This window comes from Labrus bergylta, chromosome 6 (genome assembly GCF_963930695.1).
Source record: "Labrus bergylta chromosome 6, fLabBer1.1, whole genome shotgun sequence".
NCBI classification, from domain to species: domain Eukaryota; kingdom Metazoa; phylum Chordata; class Actinopteri; order Labriformes; family Labridae; genus Labrus; species Labrus bergylta.
In genome coordinates, this window is record NC_089200.1 from 15,662,239 (window position 1) to 15,677,314 (window position 15,076).

The 15,076-nt window shown below is 38.1% G+C and overlaps 1 protein-coding gene across 1 annotated transcript; it reads right to left on the reverse strand.

Moving 5' to 3' along the window:
* Positions 1-465: 465 nt before the first annotated feature.
* Positions 466-12,669, reverse strand: vtg3 (vitellogenin 3, phosvitinless). Its single transcript, XM_065956341.1, has 28 exons — positions 12,630-12,669; positions 11,778-11,798; positions 11,521-11,672; positions 10,705-10,956; positions 10,456-10,617; positions 10,211-10,359; positions 9,972-10,122; positions 9,595-9,752; positions 8,423-8,588; positions 8,196-8,321; positions 7,801-8,019; positions 7,133-7,350; positions 6,924-7,021; positions 6,721-6,845; positions 6,537-6,638; positions 6,344-6,463; positions 6,016-6,205; positions 5,803-5,890; positions 5,411-5,596; positions 4,306-4,441; positions 4,057-4,219; positions 3,771-3,880; positions 3,593-3,679; positions 3,169-3,375; positions 1,945-2,090; positions 1,222-1,354; positions 991-1,103; positions 466-792 (listed from the first exon to the last, which is right to left on the reverse strand). Exons 1-27 carry the CDS (start codon positions 12,667-12,669, stop codon positions 996-998), a joined length of 3,813 nt encoding a protein of 1,270 aa, XP_065812413.1. The 3' UTR covers positions 466-792; positions 991-995.
* Positions 12,670-15,076: the final 2,407 nt, after the last annotated feature.

Below are 15,076 nucleotides of genomic sequence, written 5' to 3' on the forward strand. Positions count from 1 at the left end.
CCGTCTCTTACATAGTGTAAAGAAAATTAGATTTGGGAAATATAATGTCATGCAAATTGCTTTTTCCTTTTTTAACAAATGCAAAGAGTTATTCAAAGTTTGTATCAGACAGCATCTTAGGTTGGAACAAAAGATTTTAGGACTTGATTTGAATGCAGTGTTTCAGACTTTACAGGGATTTCATCAGTACTGCTGATCCTTGTCTAACTTAACAATACCGTCTGATATTTATCATAGGAAAAAACTAATTACACTTCAAGTAGTGTGAAGCTAAATTTAGAATATTTTTGGTTTCATAAACATCTATGACAAGTTGTTTTGTTTTTACTACAGTATGCTGGTTTTTAATCTTTTTAGTGCATGAACAAGCAGTGACAGGCAGAGCTTCATTAAATGTTGTTTTGGTTAAATAAAACTAAAAAACATTTGATCTGCTTTATAATCATGGGAAGCAAATTTATTTGATTTGGGATGAACAAAGGATTTATACTGACAGAATCAATACAACATGCCTTGTTTTTCGGTAAATGCAGCATTATTCAAGATACAATATTTCAGAACAAAAGCATAAATTTACACAATGCTTCTTCAAAAGAGGGTGGTTCAAATATTAACATGCTTTGAAATGAATAAATCAAGACCTTTTCAGGCTATTTCCAAACTGGTGACATCTGACAGATTACTGATGCATCTTTTATGATCCTCACTTTCATCAGGGTGCTGAGATTTGGGGGTTGCAGTGCTATCGCTGTGAAACAAAGCATCTGGCTCCCATCTGGGCTTTGTTGTCTTCTGCAGCACAAAACATATTTTAGAAAACAAGTGAAAAATGGCATAGCTCTGTACTGTTTTTTTTTTTTTGCTCATCTGCTTTCCAAAATGTATCCAATGCCAGAAAAAAAATAAAAAATCACACAATATTTTAAACAGCCACTGAAAATTTGCAGGAACATTCAATTAAGCTCAGTCAAACTGGTTTCTGTAGCTCACATGTTTTATACACGTCCAAAACGGTCTATTGTTGAGTTTCTGAAGTTTTGTTGCAACTCCTGAATGCTGGGAGAAGGCAGAGGAAATGACATCCCCTCGCAGTTGACCGTATACTAAGGACAAGACAAAACAAATATAACCATATAAACACAGCAGTCAAGTCTTGTTACATACAATGCATGGATAAGAAGTTTTGATCTATATATAGGAAGTGAAACTTTCCTACATTACCTCTGGGAATTTAATGTTCACATTGATGCTGTCTGCTGAGGCAACCACAACTGTTGCAGAAATCTCCTGCCCGGGGTTTCTCTCATGTTGCTGGGAGAAGCCGAAAAAGAAAGCCATGACGTAGCTTTGAATTCTAGGAAAAAAGTACAAATCTCCTCTTAGGGCGCACTTACACTAGGCATTTGTACTGTCCCTGAGCACGTTTGACTCCCAAAGTCCAGTTTGTTTAACTAGTTTGAGTGTTTCATTGCATGCTCAAGCACAGCACACTTCCTTGGCCCTGGCATGGATGGAAGAGATCAGTAAAGTTTCAGTCATGTTTTTTGTGTTGTTCCCGGATGTGTGGACTTGGACTCTAAGTTGTGCCCCTATTTTCTTCTTCTTCTAAACTAAGCACATGCATGTATTGTCTTAAGACATTATGTACGAAGGTAACTTGGCTAAGGCCCAGTTAGTCCTGGAACAGTAGGAATGCAGGCCAGCATGGGAATGGGGAGAGGGTTAATTGTGCCTCAGCACGGTACATAGCAACCCAGCCGAGTCTAAGTGCACCCTTACAACACATGCCAGATTGTATCAAATTGTTAACACAGAAAATGTCCCCCCGCCCCCCCCCCCCACATTCATTGTATGGCAAATGTATTTTTCACACTTTCACCTTCGTTCTTCCTCACAATTGCTCTTCCTTTATTCAAACTACATCTGTATTCCACTCAAGCTTACCTTCTGCCTATCTCTGCCATGGTTGTAGGGATTTTGGTCCAGTTTACTTTGGAACTCAGCGTTGGTTTGGAACCAGGCAGATGTGTGGTTGCACCTCTCACTGAAAATCCATATGACTGACATTCGGCTCCCCATCCAACGTGGACCTTGATCAAACGGATATCAGACATGTAGATAGTTACTGATAAAATACTAAGCTTCCACCAAGGTTTGAAATTCATGTATGGAAGTAGGAAATAGATTACATGGACATACGTGTGTTTTTGTAGAGGAAATAATACTTTACTTTCATGCAAACAGATTTTAGATCTCTTAAACCAGGCACAAAAAATGTCAAAACATTTTTCATGCACATTTGTATTTCATTCATTACAGATGTTAAAATCCTAAAGGACTAAGATTCATAAAGTATGATCTTTCCATTCCACAAAACGGGAAATTGTTTATTTTTTCCCAATGGAGGACAGTGGAAAGAAGCTTTGTTCAAAATAATAACATTTATCAACTTTTAGGTTTCTTTCTGTCATTTGAAGCTGAGTGTTGGGTTTTTTTTGCGCTTTGGGTGAAACTAGCCACCTGTGTTGGTTGAAAGGGATGCTGTCTGTTGGTACAACTCCAGGATAATTGATCTGTTCTCTTGCTGATTGTTCTATCTAGGGTTGAAGTTAGGGGACATACTGTTAAGAGTGCAAAAGTATGCATGGGAAGACCATCAGGGGGTAATACTGTAGATCGATCCTGGAACACTGGACCTCAACAATTGAGTTGTTGGTTAAGTTGGCACTAATTCAAACCCAAATCTTAACTTTTCCCTGAACCTTACCAAGTAGTTCTAATGGCTGAACATGACTAAACTGTGAACATTTGCCAAAGTTAACATGATTCAAATACAGTACTTCTGACCAAGCTGCCATATTTGATGAGTTGGGGACTAATAATTTTTTGTTCATTAGTATGAGCTATAGCAACTTGTAATAAACAATTGAAGATCAAAATTTAAAACGTGTTTTTGCTCCCAAATCTTCAAGGGCATTGTTTGTGTTGGTGGCTTGTTGTTATTTATCTAATGGTTATCAAATGTTTTTAAAAGGAAAGGGATGGTAATCACTTATAATAGCTGGTTTGAGATTAGCAGGCATGACATTAGCTAACAATAATCCTTCTTATATGTGCAGATAAGAATGTATCCAAACTGCTGTTCCTGTATATGTGTTTCATATCTACCTCTGCCTCAGTATAGGCGCGCATGATGGTGTCGACGCACATCTTCCAGTTGGTGTCTTCTCCAACCTGGGACATAATCAGCTGGTTGCTCTGCACGTTTGTCTCTGACGCGTAGTAGATGGATGCATCGTAACCAACGGGCTTCTGGTTGCCACTCATGGCAAAGGCTTTGATATTGAACACAGCTTGAGATGTTGAGTTCAAGACCTATTGGATGAGAAAGAAATCAGTCCAGGACACAGTAATGGGGCTGAGTTCATTCATCATGTACATTATCTGCAGATAATTCATCATATATGTATGTCAGAGGTTTGAGCCTATCCAGGCTGAGAGAGCTAGCCTTTTTTTTTTTTTTTTTGCAAAAATTGACAGAGTTCCATGAAACATATTTAGGGTCAGTCTCCATGGAGCATGTTTAGCATACTTGCATTGTGCTGTCCTGATTGCTGAGATGAGATCCTCTGGCACTCAAGGATTCATCAGAGGACAGACTTACTTGCTGGATGGCTTCCTGTAAACACAATTAAGCAACAAGATAATGTGAATGGATAAAACAGCAGAGCAGGTGCAGAGATAATAACGTTGCAAGGGTAGCCAAATACCTTGGAAAGCCTCCTCAGAGTCTTAAGCAGTTGGCGACCACTATCTGGATGTGTGCTCGGGCCAGCGTTAACCTCAAAGTGGATTTTGTCAACAGCTTCGATTGCCTGGACTAATGAACGTGCACAGGATACATTAGCAAAATGTCAAGACTGAAATATAAAGACGTAGACAAAGGAAGTGAACCAAAAAAAAAAAAATCATGCTTTTTAATCTCCAGTTGTTTCGCTTCTTGTTTTTGCTAACCTCTAGCAGGTAAACATCAGTATGTGAAGGACTTGTGCATACCTGGTGTTACTTTTAAAGCCATGTAGGTGTATCCGACGAAATAGTACAGTGGGTATTCCTCATGATAATATGCTCTCTTTAATTCAGATTCCACACAGAGAACAGTTCCATAGATGTTACTCTTAGTACACAGTTTGGTTATTGGATGCCAGTAGTTTGGTGTCTGAAACGTTTAGATTAAATCACTGCAAGTTTAAATCTCAAAGATATTAATTGAAAATGTAGTTATCCTGAAGCTAATGATGGTACCTCAGACTCAGGCCTCACTACAGAGGGGTCCACATTGATGACTTCATCATTGGAGTCCATAACGTTGGGAATTATTGGTGTCATCTTTGCCAAAGCTGGCTCCTCAATGTTTCTGGAGACTGCGTACACATTAGAGCTGTAAATCAGCAAGAAAAAGGAGAATTCTGAAACTAACCGCATGGCTGCATTTCAGTCAGGAAATCCACAACAAAGCAAATTAAAACATATTATGTTTTGTAATGATTTTAGAATATGTGAACTTCTCTTTTAGTGCTACGATTCCATTGTAATCTAGACTTTATTTCAACAACAGTCAAGCAGTTTTCAAATATGCACTCCGGATAATATCTAGATAATTACAGGAGGACTGCTCCGGAGATTCTCACGACCTAGCCTTTCACATATGCTTCTCACAGCGGGGGACTTACCCTGTCAGAGGGGAGGGGGGAGGGGATTTCCTGAGGTAAGACGTCACATAAAAATACAACGCGGAAGTAGCGGCAGAAGCAACAGAGTCTGCTACCCGATGTTATAACTAGAATATTTGCCTTTATATCAATGCTATGTGTAATCCAATGGAATGACAACATCCACAAAAGAGCGGAGAACAACATACTGACGAACAGAAAACATAATGCAGACGTTTATGCAGTCACTGTGTAAAAACGTCATGCTCTTTCTATTGGCGCAAGGTGAATTCTCCAGAGTATATACTGCCGTGTTCAGCTCACTCTGACTTTCTGTGGAAAAAATACTACGGGTCTGGTCGGAGAAACTCCGGGTAAAGTCCGCAGGAAACATTTGGCTGTTAGCGTTCACATATAGCCTAAAGCCCCTGCGTGTAGCCAAATCTCCGGAGGTTTTCAGGAGATTTCCGTATGTGTGAAAAGGGTTTTTCCTTACCTAATCGGTACTATTGGCATTGAAAACTCTTTGGTTTTTCAGTTACTGTAAATGTTTGACTGGAGAAGCTGTGCTCATCTTTGCCAACATAGAAATATTTTTTTTATTAATGCATAGTTACTATTTTTGGAATATATTAAGAAAGAATAAGCCATTTTATTAGATTCAGTTTTTTTTACCTAACCAACCCCCTAAAACATACCTGATAGAAATGAGCGAAAACTCTTTCTTGCATGCAGGGATGTCCAGTTCAAACTTCTTTTCTCTTACATTGATCTTGGCAGAAAAGTTCCACGGGATAGCTACAGGATGTTTGCTTTTAAACTCAATGGCACACTGGAACAGCTCTGTGTTGATGCCGTAGAAAACCCAAAAATCCTTAGTGAAGCTGAAAAGAAAACAGTGTGGTTGTTGTAACTGTACAACAGCAAGATAATGAAGAGTATAGAGTAAAAGGTACATTTACAATGATTAGATTGAATCAAAATTTACAATTGATTAGAAAAATTCAGTCAAAAAAGATAGTTTGCTCATGATGATTTTTCTAGGCATACTGATATTTTATTTAACTAAAATTCATTTCCGATACCTTACCCAATAAAACCATCAGTCTCCAGTAAAATTTCAGAACCCAGCAGTTCTCCAAGATATTGAGTAGGTGGTGGGTTTACTATGGCTTTGGCTATAAAAAAAAAAGTAATGTGCTATAAGACTTCACTTACATCAAATCAAAACATACATTTTTTCTTCCTTAAATAGGTATTTCCTTTGTAAAGCTGTCATCTGCTGTAGGATTTGACTTCTTACCATTAACAGTGATCCCATTGATGCTTTGATAATATTTGCTGATCTCCAGTGGGAGTCCGAGGGTGGTGGCTTGGAAGTAGCGAACCTCAAAGATTAAGAAAGGCTTTGTCCGATGCCATGACACTCCCCTTTGTAGGTTCTCTATCATTCCCCACAGAGGGCTTTCTTTCCCTGCTGAAGGACTGACAGCCTGCAAGAAGGATCAGAGGAGAGCTCCATGTAACATGCTTTGTTTACTGCATGAAAATATGATCCTTTTTTGTTGACTGAAGGGGCTTAGACATAAATGGATCGTTCTTAGTGGGGGGTTGTTTGTTTATTCTCTCACCGCAATTAGGTCCTTTATGAACCCTTTGTTGATATCACCAAAGAACCACTCTTGTCCAGAGGCGCGTGTGTAGACAGAAAGAATGGGCTTGTCATTGGGCAGGATTTCCCAGTTTTGAAGCTAAAATGACACATCATGGTCAAACAAGCGAACAATCTCACACCATAGTAAAGATAAGTTTGTATATACTTACCACTCTAAAAATAGCCTGAAAGTCACGATAACTAAAATCTCCAGTAAAACCAGGAATGCCATTGCTAAAGAGCTCCTTAATTCCTTCAATATTGATCCCCAACTTTAGTATAAAAAGAGATGATGATTACTATTCATGACTGGAATGATCATGAGAGTTTGAATTCTAATGTGTCACTCCGTACCTCCAGTAGCTGCAGAATTCTACCAATGAAAAATAATTTTCCTTTCATCATGAATTCAGTGGGAAATTTGTTTGTTGCACTCCCTAACATGAGGATTTCAGCGGCTGTTCCAATGAGGAAATCATCTGTGTTTGGGAATATAGCACAGTGTCATGATGGCTGCAGAGAAATCAAAGAATCCAAGCATGTGTATTTGAGCATACCGTTAAACCAGTCCATGCGCAATGCTTTGCTGTAGAAAAAGCTGAGACGACCAAACTTAGGGGCCAATATTTTCACAGCGACATTGCAGGCGGATGAGCTAATGTAGAGACAACAAAAAAGAAATTAGATTGCTAAAGAAATTTTGGACATTTTACGGTAAATGACAAGAAAATATACAACTGACTACAAGAGCAATTGTTTTGCTCACAGAAAGAGATTGTCAGGAGTACTGGATCTGGCAAAGCTCTTCAAGGAGGAGTATGCAAAACTAGCGACATGGAGGTCTTTTTCGTCCTGCAGATGTGCAGTCACTGTGTTCACCAGAGCCATGGGTGGCTTAGTGTCAAACAATATTACAAAGGCCAGCATGCGGATCTCGGAAGGAAGGTCCTTTTGCAGGAACAGAGTCATGGTGATGTCTTGGACCTGAAAACATGTGTATTACAAGTGATTACAGAAAAATAAAAATCACATATCAATCACACACGGCGGCTACGGGAATTTCTGTTTTGTTCAAACATAGGCTCTGTTATTTAGGGAATAGATGACAAACTTTAAGATGGTAGATTACTGTAAATATCTGGGTGGAAATAGTGAGAAGATAAAGTTCCTTCTCAATCTTAAGATAACACGATGACATTAATGGTGAAAGTACCGTAATTGTTCCATCCTCCTTTGAGGATTAGAATAGTTTTCTACTGTGAGTAAAATAGTTTTTAGCTGAATTTGACCTCATCAGAAAGTGGCTTTTGAGGATAGAGTATGAATTACCATAACATGTTTGATAGAAAAACCCTCCCTCCCTTCATGATAAAAGATACTGCTGTACAAAGCCTTCATTTATTCCTGCATGCCATAGTATAGGAATGTTCTTACACTTTGAGGGTCTCTTGCAGCGATGAGTCTCATAGACTGCACAGCAGCGCTCAGCACAGGAGGCGGTAGAGCCACAGGGTTGGCAGAGACTCCAGGGAGGAAGCGCATGATGGTTTTAATGCTGTCTGGGTGGCCGGCGTTGCCCAGAGCTTTCAGAGCGAGGACCATGTTTGTCTCATTGCCAGTACTCAGACTCTCTGTGGCCAGGTCCAGCAGAGGCTAATACAGATGTTTGATAAGACAGCAGTCAGGCTTCTCAAGTAGACATGACCAAATTATAATTTGACATTCCCCCCTACCAACCCCAATGAATTCTGGTACTGTTACTTGTTAGTTTTTGGAATGGCTGTCTCAAATATGTGTCATTTCAAAGTGTTTCCCCTTTGTTCAATTACCTGAACAGCAGACTTTGAGCAAGGTGTGTAATAGTTACAGTGCTTGTACACCAGAGAGCCATAGCCAAGTGTCACAGTGTGCAACACATAGACATCGGATTTAGAAAAGGGCATGGTCAGGAACGTCTGTAAAAGAGAAAGCTTTTTTTATTTGGCCTGGAGAGAAGCTTTTGTAGACATCATTCCTAAATATTCAAACTATATCTTCCTCTTTGGCATCAACTCACTTTAGCCATTTCAACCAGCTCAGGACTCGGCCTTAGATGGTTTACCACCAGGACAAAGTTCTCCACAACTTCAGCTACAGACAAGTCCCCAGCCTTAAACCTACTTTCAAAGAACTTCAGGATTCTGCCATCGTTGACCTCGACAACCGTGTCCAAAAACCAACGTCTAATGAGCAAAAGAATGAAAAAAAAGTGGGTAAATGTGGTAATACTTCAGATGAGGATTATTCTTTAAATAAATCAAAAGAAAAAAATGTGAAGGAGAAAGTTCAGATGTCGCGTTTAATTGCACTTGTACAGGATGACTGCCGAAATCTTAATGAGCAAGAAAAGCTGTCTTTCAGTCATCACCTCTCTGTCATCAGGCCTCACAGGATAATAAATCATTCATCAGCCGTAATATTCCAGACTAAATCCTTCCTTGACTAAGAGGGAGGATATTCACCAATTAGCTATTCAGTCAAGTGGATCAGTGTCAGATATAAAAGATAGCCTTGAACGACTTCGCTATCTTGCAACACTTTAATTAAAAGCTGGATTTAGGAACATCTATGATAGATTTACATTTTCAGTGCAGTATTCTCACTTGGTCCAGCAAAAGGCTGAAATAATGGGTTAAACCCTTTTCAATGTTCACTCTTGGAATAAAGTGAATTCAAACAGCTAAAACCATCATTAAAAGTCCATACACAATACATATATTGCTTTGCTATTCAATTACTATTGAACAGCTCAGTGTGGTGACTGACATCTTTGAATTAATTCTCAAGCCATTTAAAATGCAATAAAAGTGATTTTTAGGATATTGTTTGTGTGGTGATAGGGAAGTCAGTTTTATTTAGTTTAGATTTTTTTTCGAACATGTTATTAATCATATTAGTAGCACTTTAAATTACTGCCCAATAAAGTCAGTGTAATATTTATATACTGACCTTTCCATATAAATGAACATTTCTCAGTTACTTTCTTACATTAAAGGCAGGGTTGGTAATTTTTGAAAACAAACATGATTTTGAAAGTAGCATCCCCTCAGTGGCGGAGAAAATTACCAACCCTGCCTTTAATTTTGGAGTCTTAATGTATAAAAAATATTTTCATTCTCCTCAAGTCTTCATTATTGGATAAAGATAAGACATGGCCCCGTGGTTTCTGCAACACAAACTGGTACTGACCTGTACTCCTCATCTCCTTTAAACTCCTCCCACATAGCTTCTAAACCTTCATAATCTATTACACGTAGTAGTTGGTACAGCTTTATGGTATCCTCAGTTTTAGCACTGTCAATGGCGTATTTATTAACTTCAGCCAGCTTCTTGACCAACTCAATAGCCTGTAAAGAGGAACAGAGAGTACAGCTTTTAGAAATGAAATTACACATATTTGAGATCTACAAAATTCAATTGCACATGTTGTTCTTTAATTCGGTCAGCTGTGCACAAATTAGACTTTACTAATTTTTTTCATCTCCTGTGCTTTCTGCTTCTTTCTTGATTTTATTTTATTTTTTCTTTAATCTGAATTGAATTTAGCTGCAGTAAATGATTTTCACCTTTGGAATTGGATTCTCCAGGTTATGCATCATAATGGGGATATCAGCTTCTGCTTCAACAAACTTGTAAACAATGCTGCCCTTGCTTTCCAGCGGTCCAAATGTGAGGGCTTCAGCTGTGTCACTCACACCAAGCAGCACCATTTCCTTCCTGTGGGAGAGAACAGCCAATTTGTATAGCAGACAAGAATTGTGAATGGGCCGGCGTAGGTAAGGTGCAGATATTTCCTTAGTCTTACGTCGCTTGCATCTTGAAATTACCGCCCTTCACGTTGAAGGGAGAGAAGTGCTGCTGCTCCAGGCCCTGAGCCTTGGTAATGAGACCTCCCTCTGCCGTTGGTTTGACAGTGTAAACATATCTCACTGTTGATATGACAGATTCCCCTTTCTAGATCGGAGGACACAAAAACAAAATCAGCATTTACTCTTACTCACTTAATTTACAATTGTGGTATTAAGAACATCTTCATTGAGACTAACAGACCTGTTTGGAGACTTTGTCCAGTACAGCAGAGGCTATTCCCCTGTAGATGGCTGCTTTCTCTTTGCAGTTATTCAAATCCACAACCTGAGTGATGGTCATGTCCTTGGTTGTCACGTTTTTCTCAGTAGCATAGTTGCTCTGACACTTGCCATGGATGCCAAACTACAAACAAAATTAGACTTAAATACAATAGTTTTTTAAAGGTTACCGAGGCTAAGGGATCAGTGAACCTGTTCAGCTTTGATTTACCTCTTCAAGCTGGTAATACTTCTGTGTGGTCTTCACAGTGACTTGGAAGAAACCCAGTATCCCTCTCACAATGTTCACAATGCTGTCAGGGATCTCAGCAGAGGCATGGATGTCACCAACGTGTCCACTGGCGTAGTCAAACATGAAGGGTTTGACGAGCTGGGCGGCAATACGCTGGGTGAGTTTAGGGACAGCAGTGAAGTTGTTTCTACCCCGGAAGCCATTGAACTCCTCAAAGGCCACATCTGACACCTTTGAAGCAGGAGAGGGAAGGAAAATGAAAACTCTCTCATTGTGTGCTCAGATTCATGCCTGATGAAACACAGATACAGTTTGTGATCCTTTAGAAATGAAATTACAAAATGTCCAACAAAGTTTGAATGCAGAATCTGTTTAAGACTCAAAGATGACACCGAGGTAATGGATGCTTACTGTTTGTACACAAAAGACTATGTGTTGAATAAATATTGATATGCAAACCTTCATGACAATATATCTCTGATCTGAGATTTGGTTCTTTATTGAGACTCTCAAAAGTTTAACCTCCATAGTCACTTTAAAAAGTTCGGCATATTTTTACACCATCAAGACACTTAAAGGCTTCAAAAGCCCCTTAAGGCTTTCAACAGATGTTTACTAATTGATGCCCAAATAATGAATGAATAAATGAATAAAAGATTAATGATAACTGATGAAATTATAACTGCATAATTGATAAATGGTACAGACATATAGTTAACAACCTGTCACTTCTCACTTTAAGCACTACTTATGTATTCTAAGAAATGTTGGATCACACTATGTGGTCACCCTTACCTGAAGGAGGAATGTTTGTGCAGACACACTTAAGATCTTGACCTTGCATGAAATTCTCGCACTCGACTCTGCGAGGTTCGGCATGCCGAGACCAAAATTCACCTCTCCTTCATATTTGTACTCGTAGGCTTTCTTTGGGTTCAGGCCGAGCTCTAGAAATGTTTTACAAGTTTAATTTAAATTGTTTTGTTTTTTTATTGAAGTTCTTGAAGAAGACAAATGTTGATACTTAGAATCATATGAATTAAAGAACTCACCATAACTGATGTTTTGACTAGCTAAAAGAATAAAAGTAAAGACAGTGTTAGCAACAAAACTTGTATAAATATAATATATATTAGCAGACTTTATTTATGATCTAAACCACTGGTTCCCAACCTGAGGTCTGGGCACAACGAGTGGGACAGTGTAAGTAGACCTATTCTGTTGGAATTTTATTAATGAAAACCATTCAAACTGGTGTTTTTAAGAGCAAGAGTATCTTTTTCTTGTGTTGGTCCTGGGGGGTGTCAGCTTTTCTTAGATATAAGTAGGGGGGGGTCCTAGGGAAAAAAAGGTAGGTAACCGCTGATATAAACAACACTCTAGTCAAAGGGATAACATGTGAGAACGTGAGAAAACTAATTTTCAATATTATCAAAACAGAATAAACGACAAATTAAAATCATGAAAGCAGAAATTAAACCATATAATATTAAAAAATCAGACTTAACTCAGTGACAACCAAAAGATACCAATCTACATTCATTTATCTCAATACAACAAAGTTAGATACATGACTAAGGTTAGGTTACATACTGTCAAAACAATGAAAATGATGACACACTTTCACAGGTCATTCTTGCTTTTGTTTTTCTGGACCATATGACGTCTGCAGTTTATTTTCTATTGTTCAACTGCAAATACATGAAAAATACATAAGTGGATATTTTTACATACATAAAAATATCCACTTTGAAAAGACTCTATCTGATTGAGCAGTGGAATAAACAAAATAAATTGCCAAGAAGCAATGGTGTTTAAATGGTTTAGTTAACCTCATTTCACGAAGCTGAACTGTGATATCTTTCTATGAACAAAATAATATTATTGAATGAATGCTTACTTACTGGCAAGGGCCACAAGGCAACAGAGGAGGATCATCTGCATGGTGAAACCAAGGACCTAAACTAAATATCTCAAATTTGTCCTTTATATATAAGTGTGGATTATGATCAGGGAAGTGTCAGAGGGAAAGAGGTCTGGTGTAAACAGACTGATTCAAAGCAAACATGGGCTGTCTACACTAGAGCCATGTTGACACATGACATTGTCACAATGACATAATTAACATGTGGCAGATAACAGTCTAATAAAAAACTGTGGCCTGTTACATCTTTGTACTGTGCTAGCAAAATGATTTTACACCACCAAGAGGAAATCTTTATAATTACCAGTCATTTTGTGCTTTTATTTTCTAAAATAGAAATAAAAGCATGGCTCTTTTTGCATACAATTTCAAATGAAAGCCTGATTTTTTAATCACTCAGAAAATGAGTGATTAAAACAGCTGAATAAACCCAATGGGATCAACATCTATCCCCTCAATGTAATGCAGTTGTGTGTTTAAAGGAAGATCCCTTTACTTTTTAAATATCACTTTAAAGTTTGCTGGTCTAAAAAGGTAAACAGTCTGTCTCTTGGCGTCATAAAGATGTTGTCTTGACCACAACAAGGTCAAACAGTGTGGGGAATCTTTGCTCTCTATGCCATTTTTCATTTAAAGACTGCCACACAGCCTTAAATGCCTTCTTCAGTAGCCATGATTGTATGTGCTGATTGAGGATGACATTCAACACCAATCATATCAAGAGTCTGTTCTTACCTTCTTTTAGAGGTTATGTTCAGATTGCACAATGGAGGAGGGCCTTGTGTAACCACATTTAAAGAAGTTATCTCAGATATGTTCTCTCCTTTTATTCAGTTAACTGAGATTGTCTGTATGTCATTTCAGGATGAGCCAGCAGAGGGCTCTAGTATCACATTTTTGTAATAAATTGTGTAGAGCAACCTGCATTGTTTTAAATGTTGCAGCACAAGGAGAGACAATAATATGCACATTAAAAATCACTTAGCTTCAGACATATCCTAATTGTACTATTAGTAAAACTTTTGTCAGCTAAACCCATTACTTTCACATCCAAGTTTAGGATTTCACTCCATTTTATTCAGTATACTGCCAGGGTGAACTGCTGTTTGAATCAAAGAGAGGTGATACAACATTGTTTGAACAGAAGCATGAGTTACCCAATGTAAAATATAAGCACAATTAATACTGTATAATATGAAGGAAAAAAACAAATTCAAACACAAAGTAAACAGCAACAACAACAAACTTTTGAGGATTTACAAAACACCTCAGCTGTGAGAACTATGTGATAAAGCAGATACTTCCAAAGGTAATAATTTTCTGGAAAGCATTACACAACACCTTCACTAGCCAACAGCTGCCTTTGTTTTGGATCAACAAGTGACCATATATAATTAGTAAACAAGTTGTTGTTGATTCGACAGGTGTGCAACATGAATTGGATTGATTCCATTGTCTTTATCATGCCCTAGTGCAACAGAACAGAAAGATGGCAAAGACGAGTCAGTTAACTAAATTGCAATTCAAATCTGACCATAGAGGTATTTACATGGGCAGATATGATTTTTTTTATATTCCTGTTTTAGACAGATTTCATAACTGTAAAAAACCACAGACACATTCACCTGAGAGTCTCCGTAGGTATAGTAGCCGAGGATACTCGACAATTAAGCTTACCTTCAGCCCAAGTCGCTTTACTCCATTGCTATTGCATTTAGGCAGTCCTCTTCTTCCTCCTCCTTGAGGAAGTCATCACTCTCCATGTTTAGAATCCCAGCTATATCCTTCACTAATTTTGTGATTGGCATGCATTAACATTAGTATGTTAACGTTATCCCGCCACACACTCAAACGAGACATCATCATTACCTGTGTTTTGAAACGTCATCACGCAAATTACGAGTTAACAGGTGTTTTTTTTTAGTTAAATACAATCTTCTTTTTTTGTTTTAATAAAGGAGAGAGGCTTAGATTTTGTATAAGACTGAGAACAACAACTGAGAACAAAATCTTAAAGATTTTCTACAGTCAGACTGACAGCATCTACATTTGCCTTTTTTTTTTATCAGAGCATTCACAACAATCACTCAAACTCAGGAGGGGAGATGCATCCAAACCATAGATTTAAAGAATGGACAGCAGAACACCTTTCCTCAGGTGAAGCTTCTTTTTACAGTCTATGGGTGAAGCCAAAGGAAAGCAAGTCCCTCTGGTGACTTGCTGCAGTATAGGTCAAAAACCCTACCTTCTCTTTGTTAATAAATGGATGATGGGTAAAACTATAAAATCAAAATGCCCATAAGATCAGAGCAGAATTTGTAATGTTGTCATGAGTTAATATCATATAACTAAGTCAACTTCTTTTGAGAATTTTCTTTTTAAATTAGTTAAAAATTGTTATTTCATGCTATAAAAGGTATTAAACGC

What these genes read in the sequence shown, in the direction of transcription:
- vtg3 (XM_065956341.1), bottom strand. Translation starts at nt 12,669, where the DNA reads ATGCAGATGATCCTCCTCTGTTGCCTTGTGGCCCTTGCCA. An exon ending in CTGCAAGAGACCCTCAAAGT is followed by an intron (nt 7,351 to 7,800) that starts GTAAGAACATTC and finishes ACATGTTTTCAG; the next exon opens with GTCCAAGACATCACCATGAC. An exon ending in TTTTCGCTCATTTCTATCAG is followed by an intron (nt 4,442 to 5,410) that starts GTATGTTTTAGG and finishes GCTGATTTACAG; the next exon opens with CTCTAATGTGTACGCAGTCT.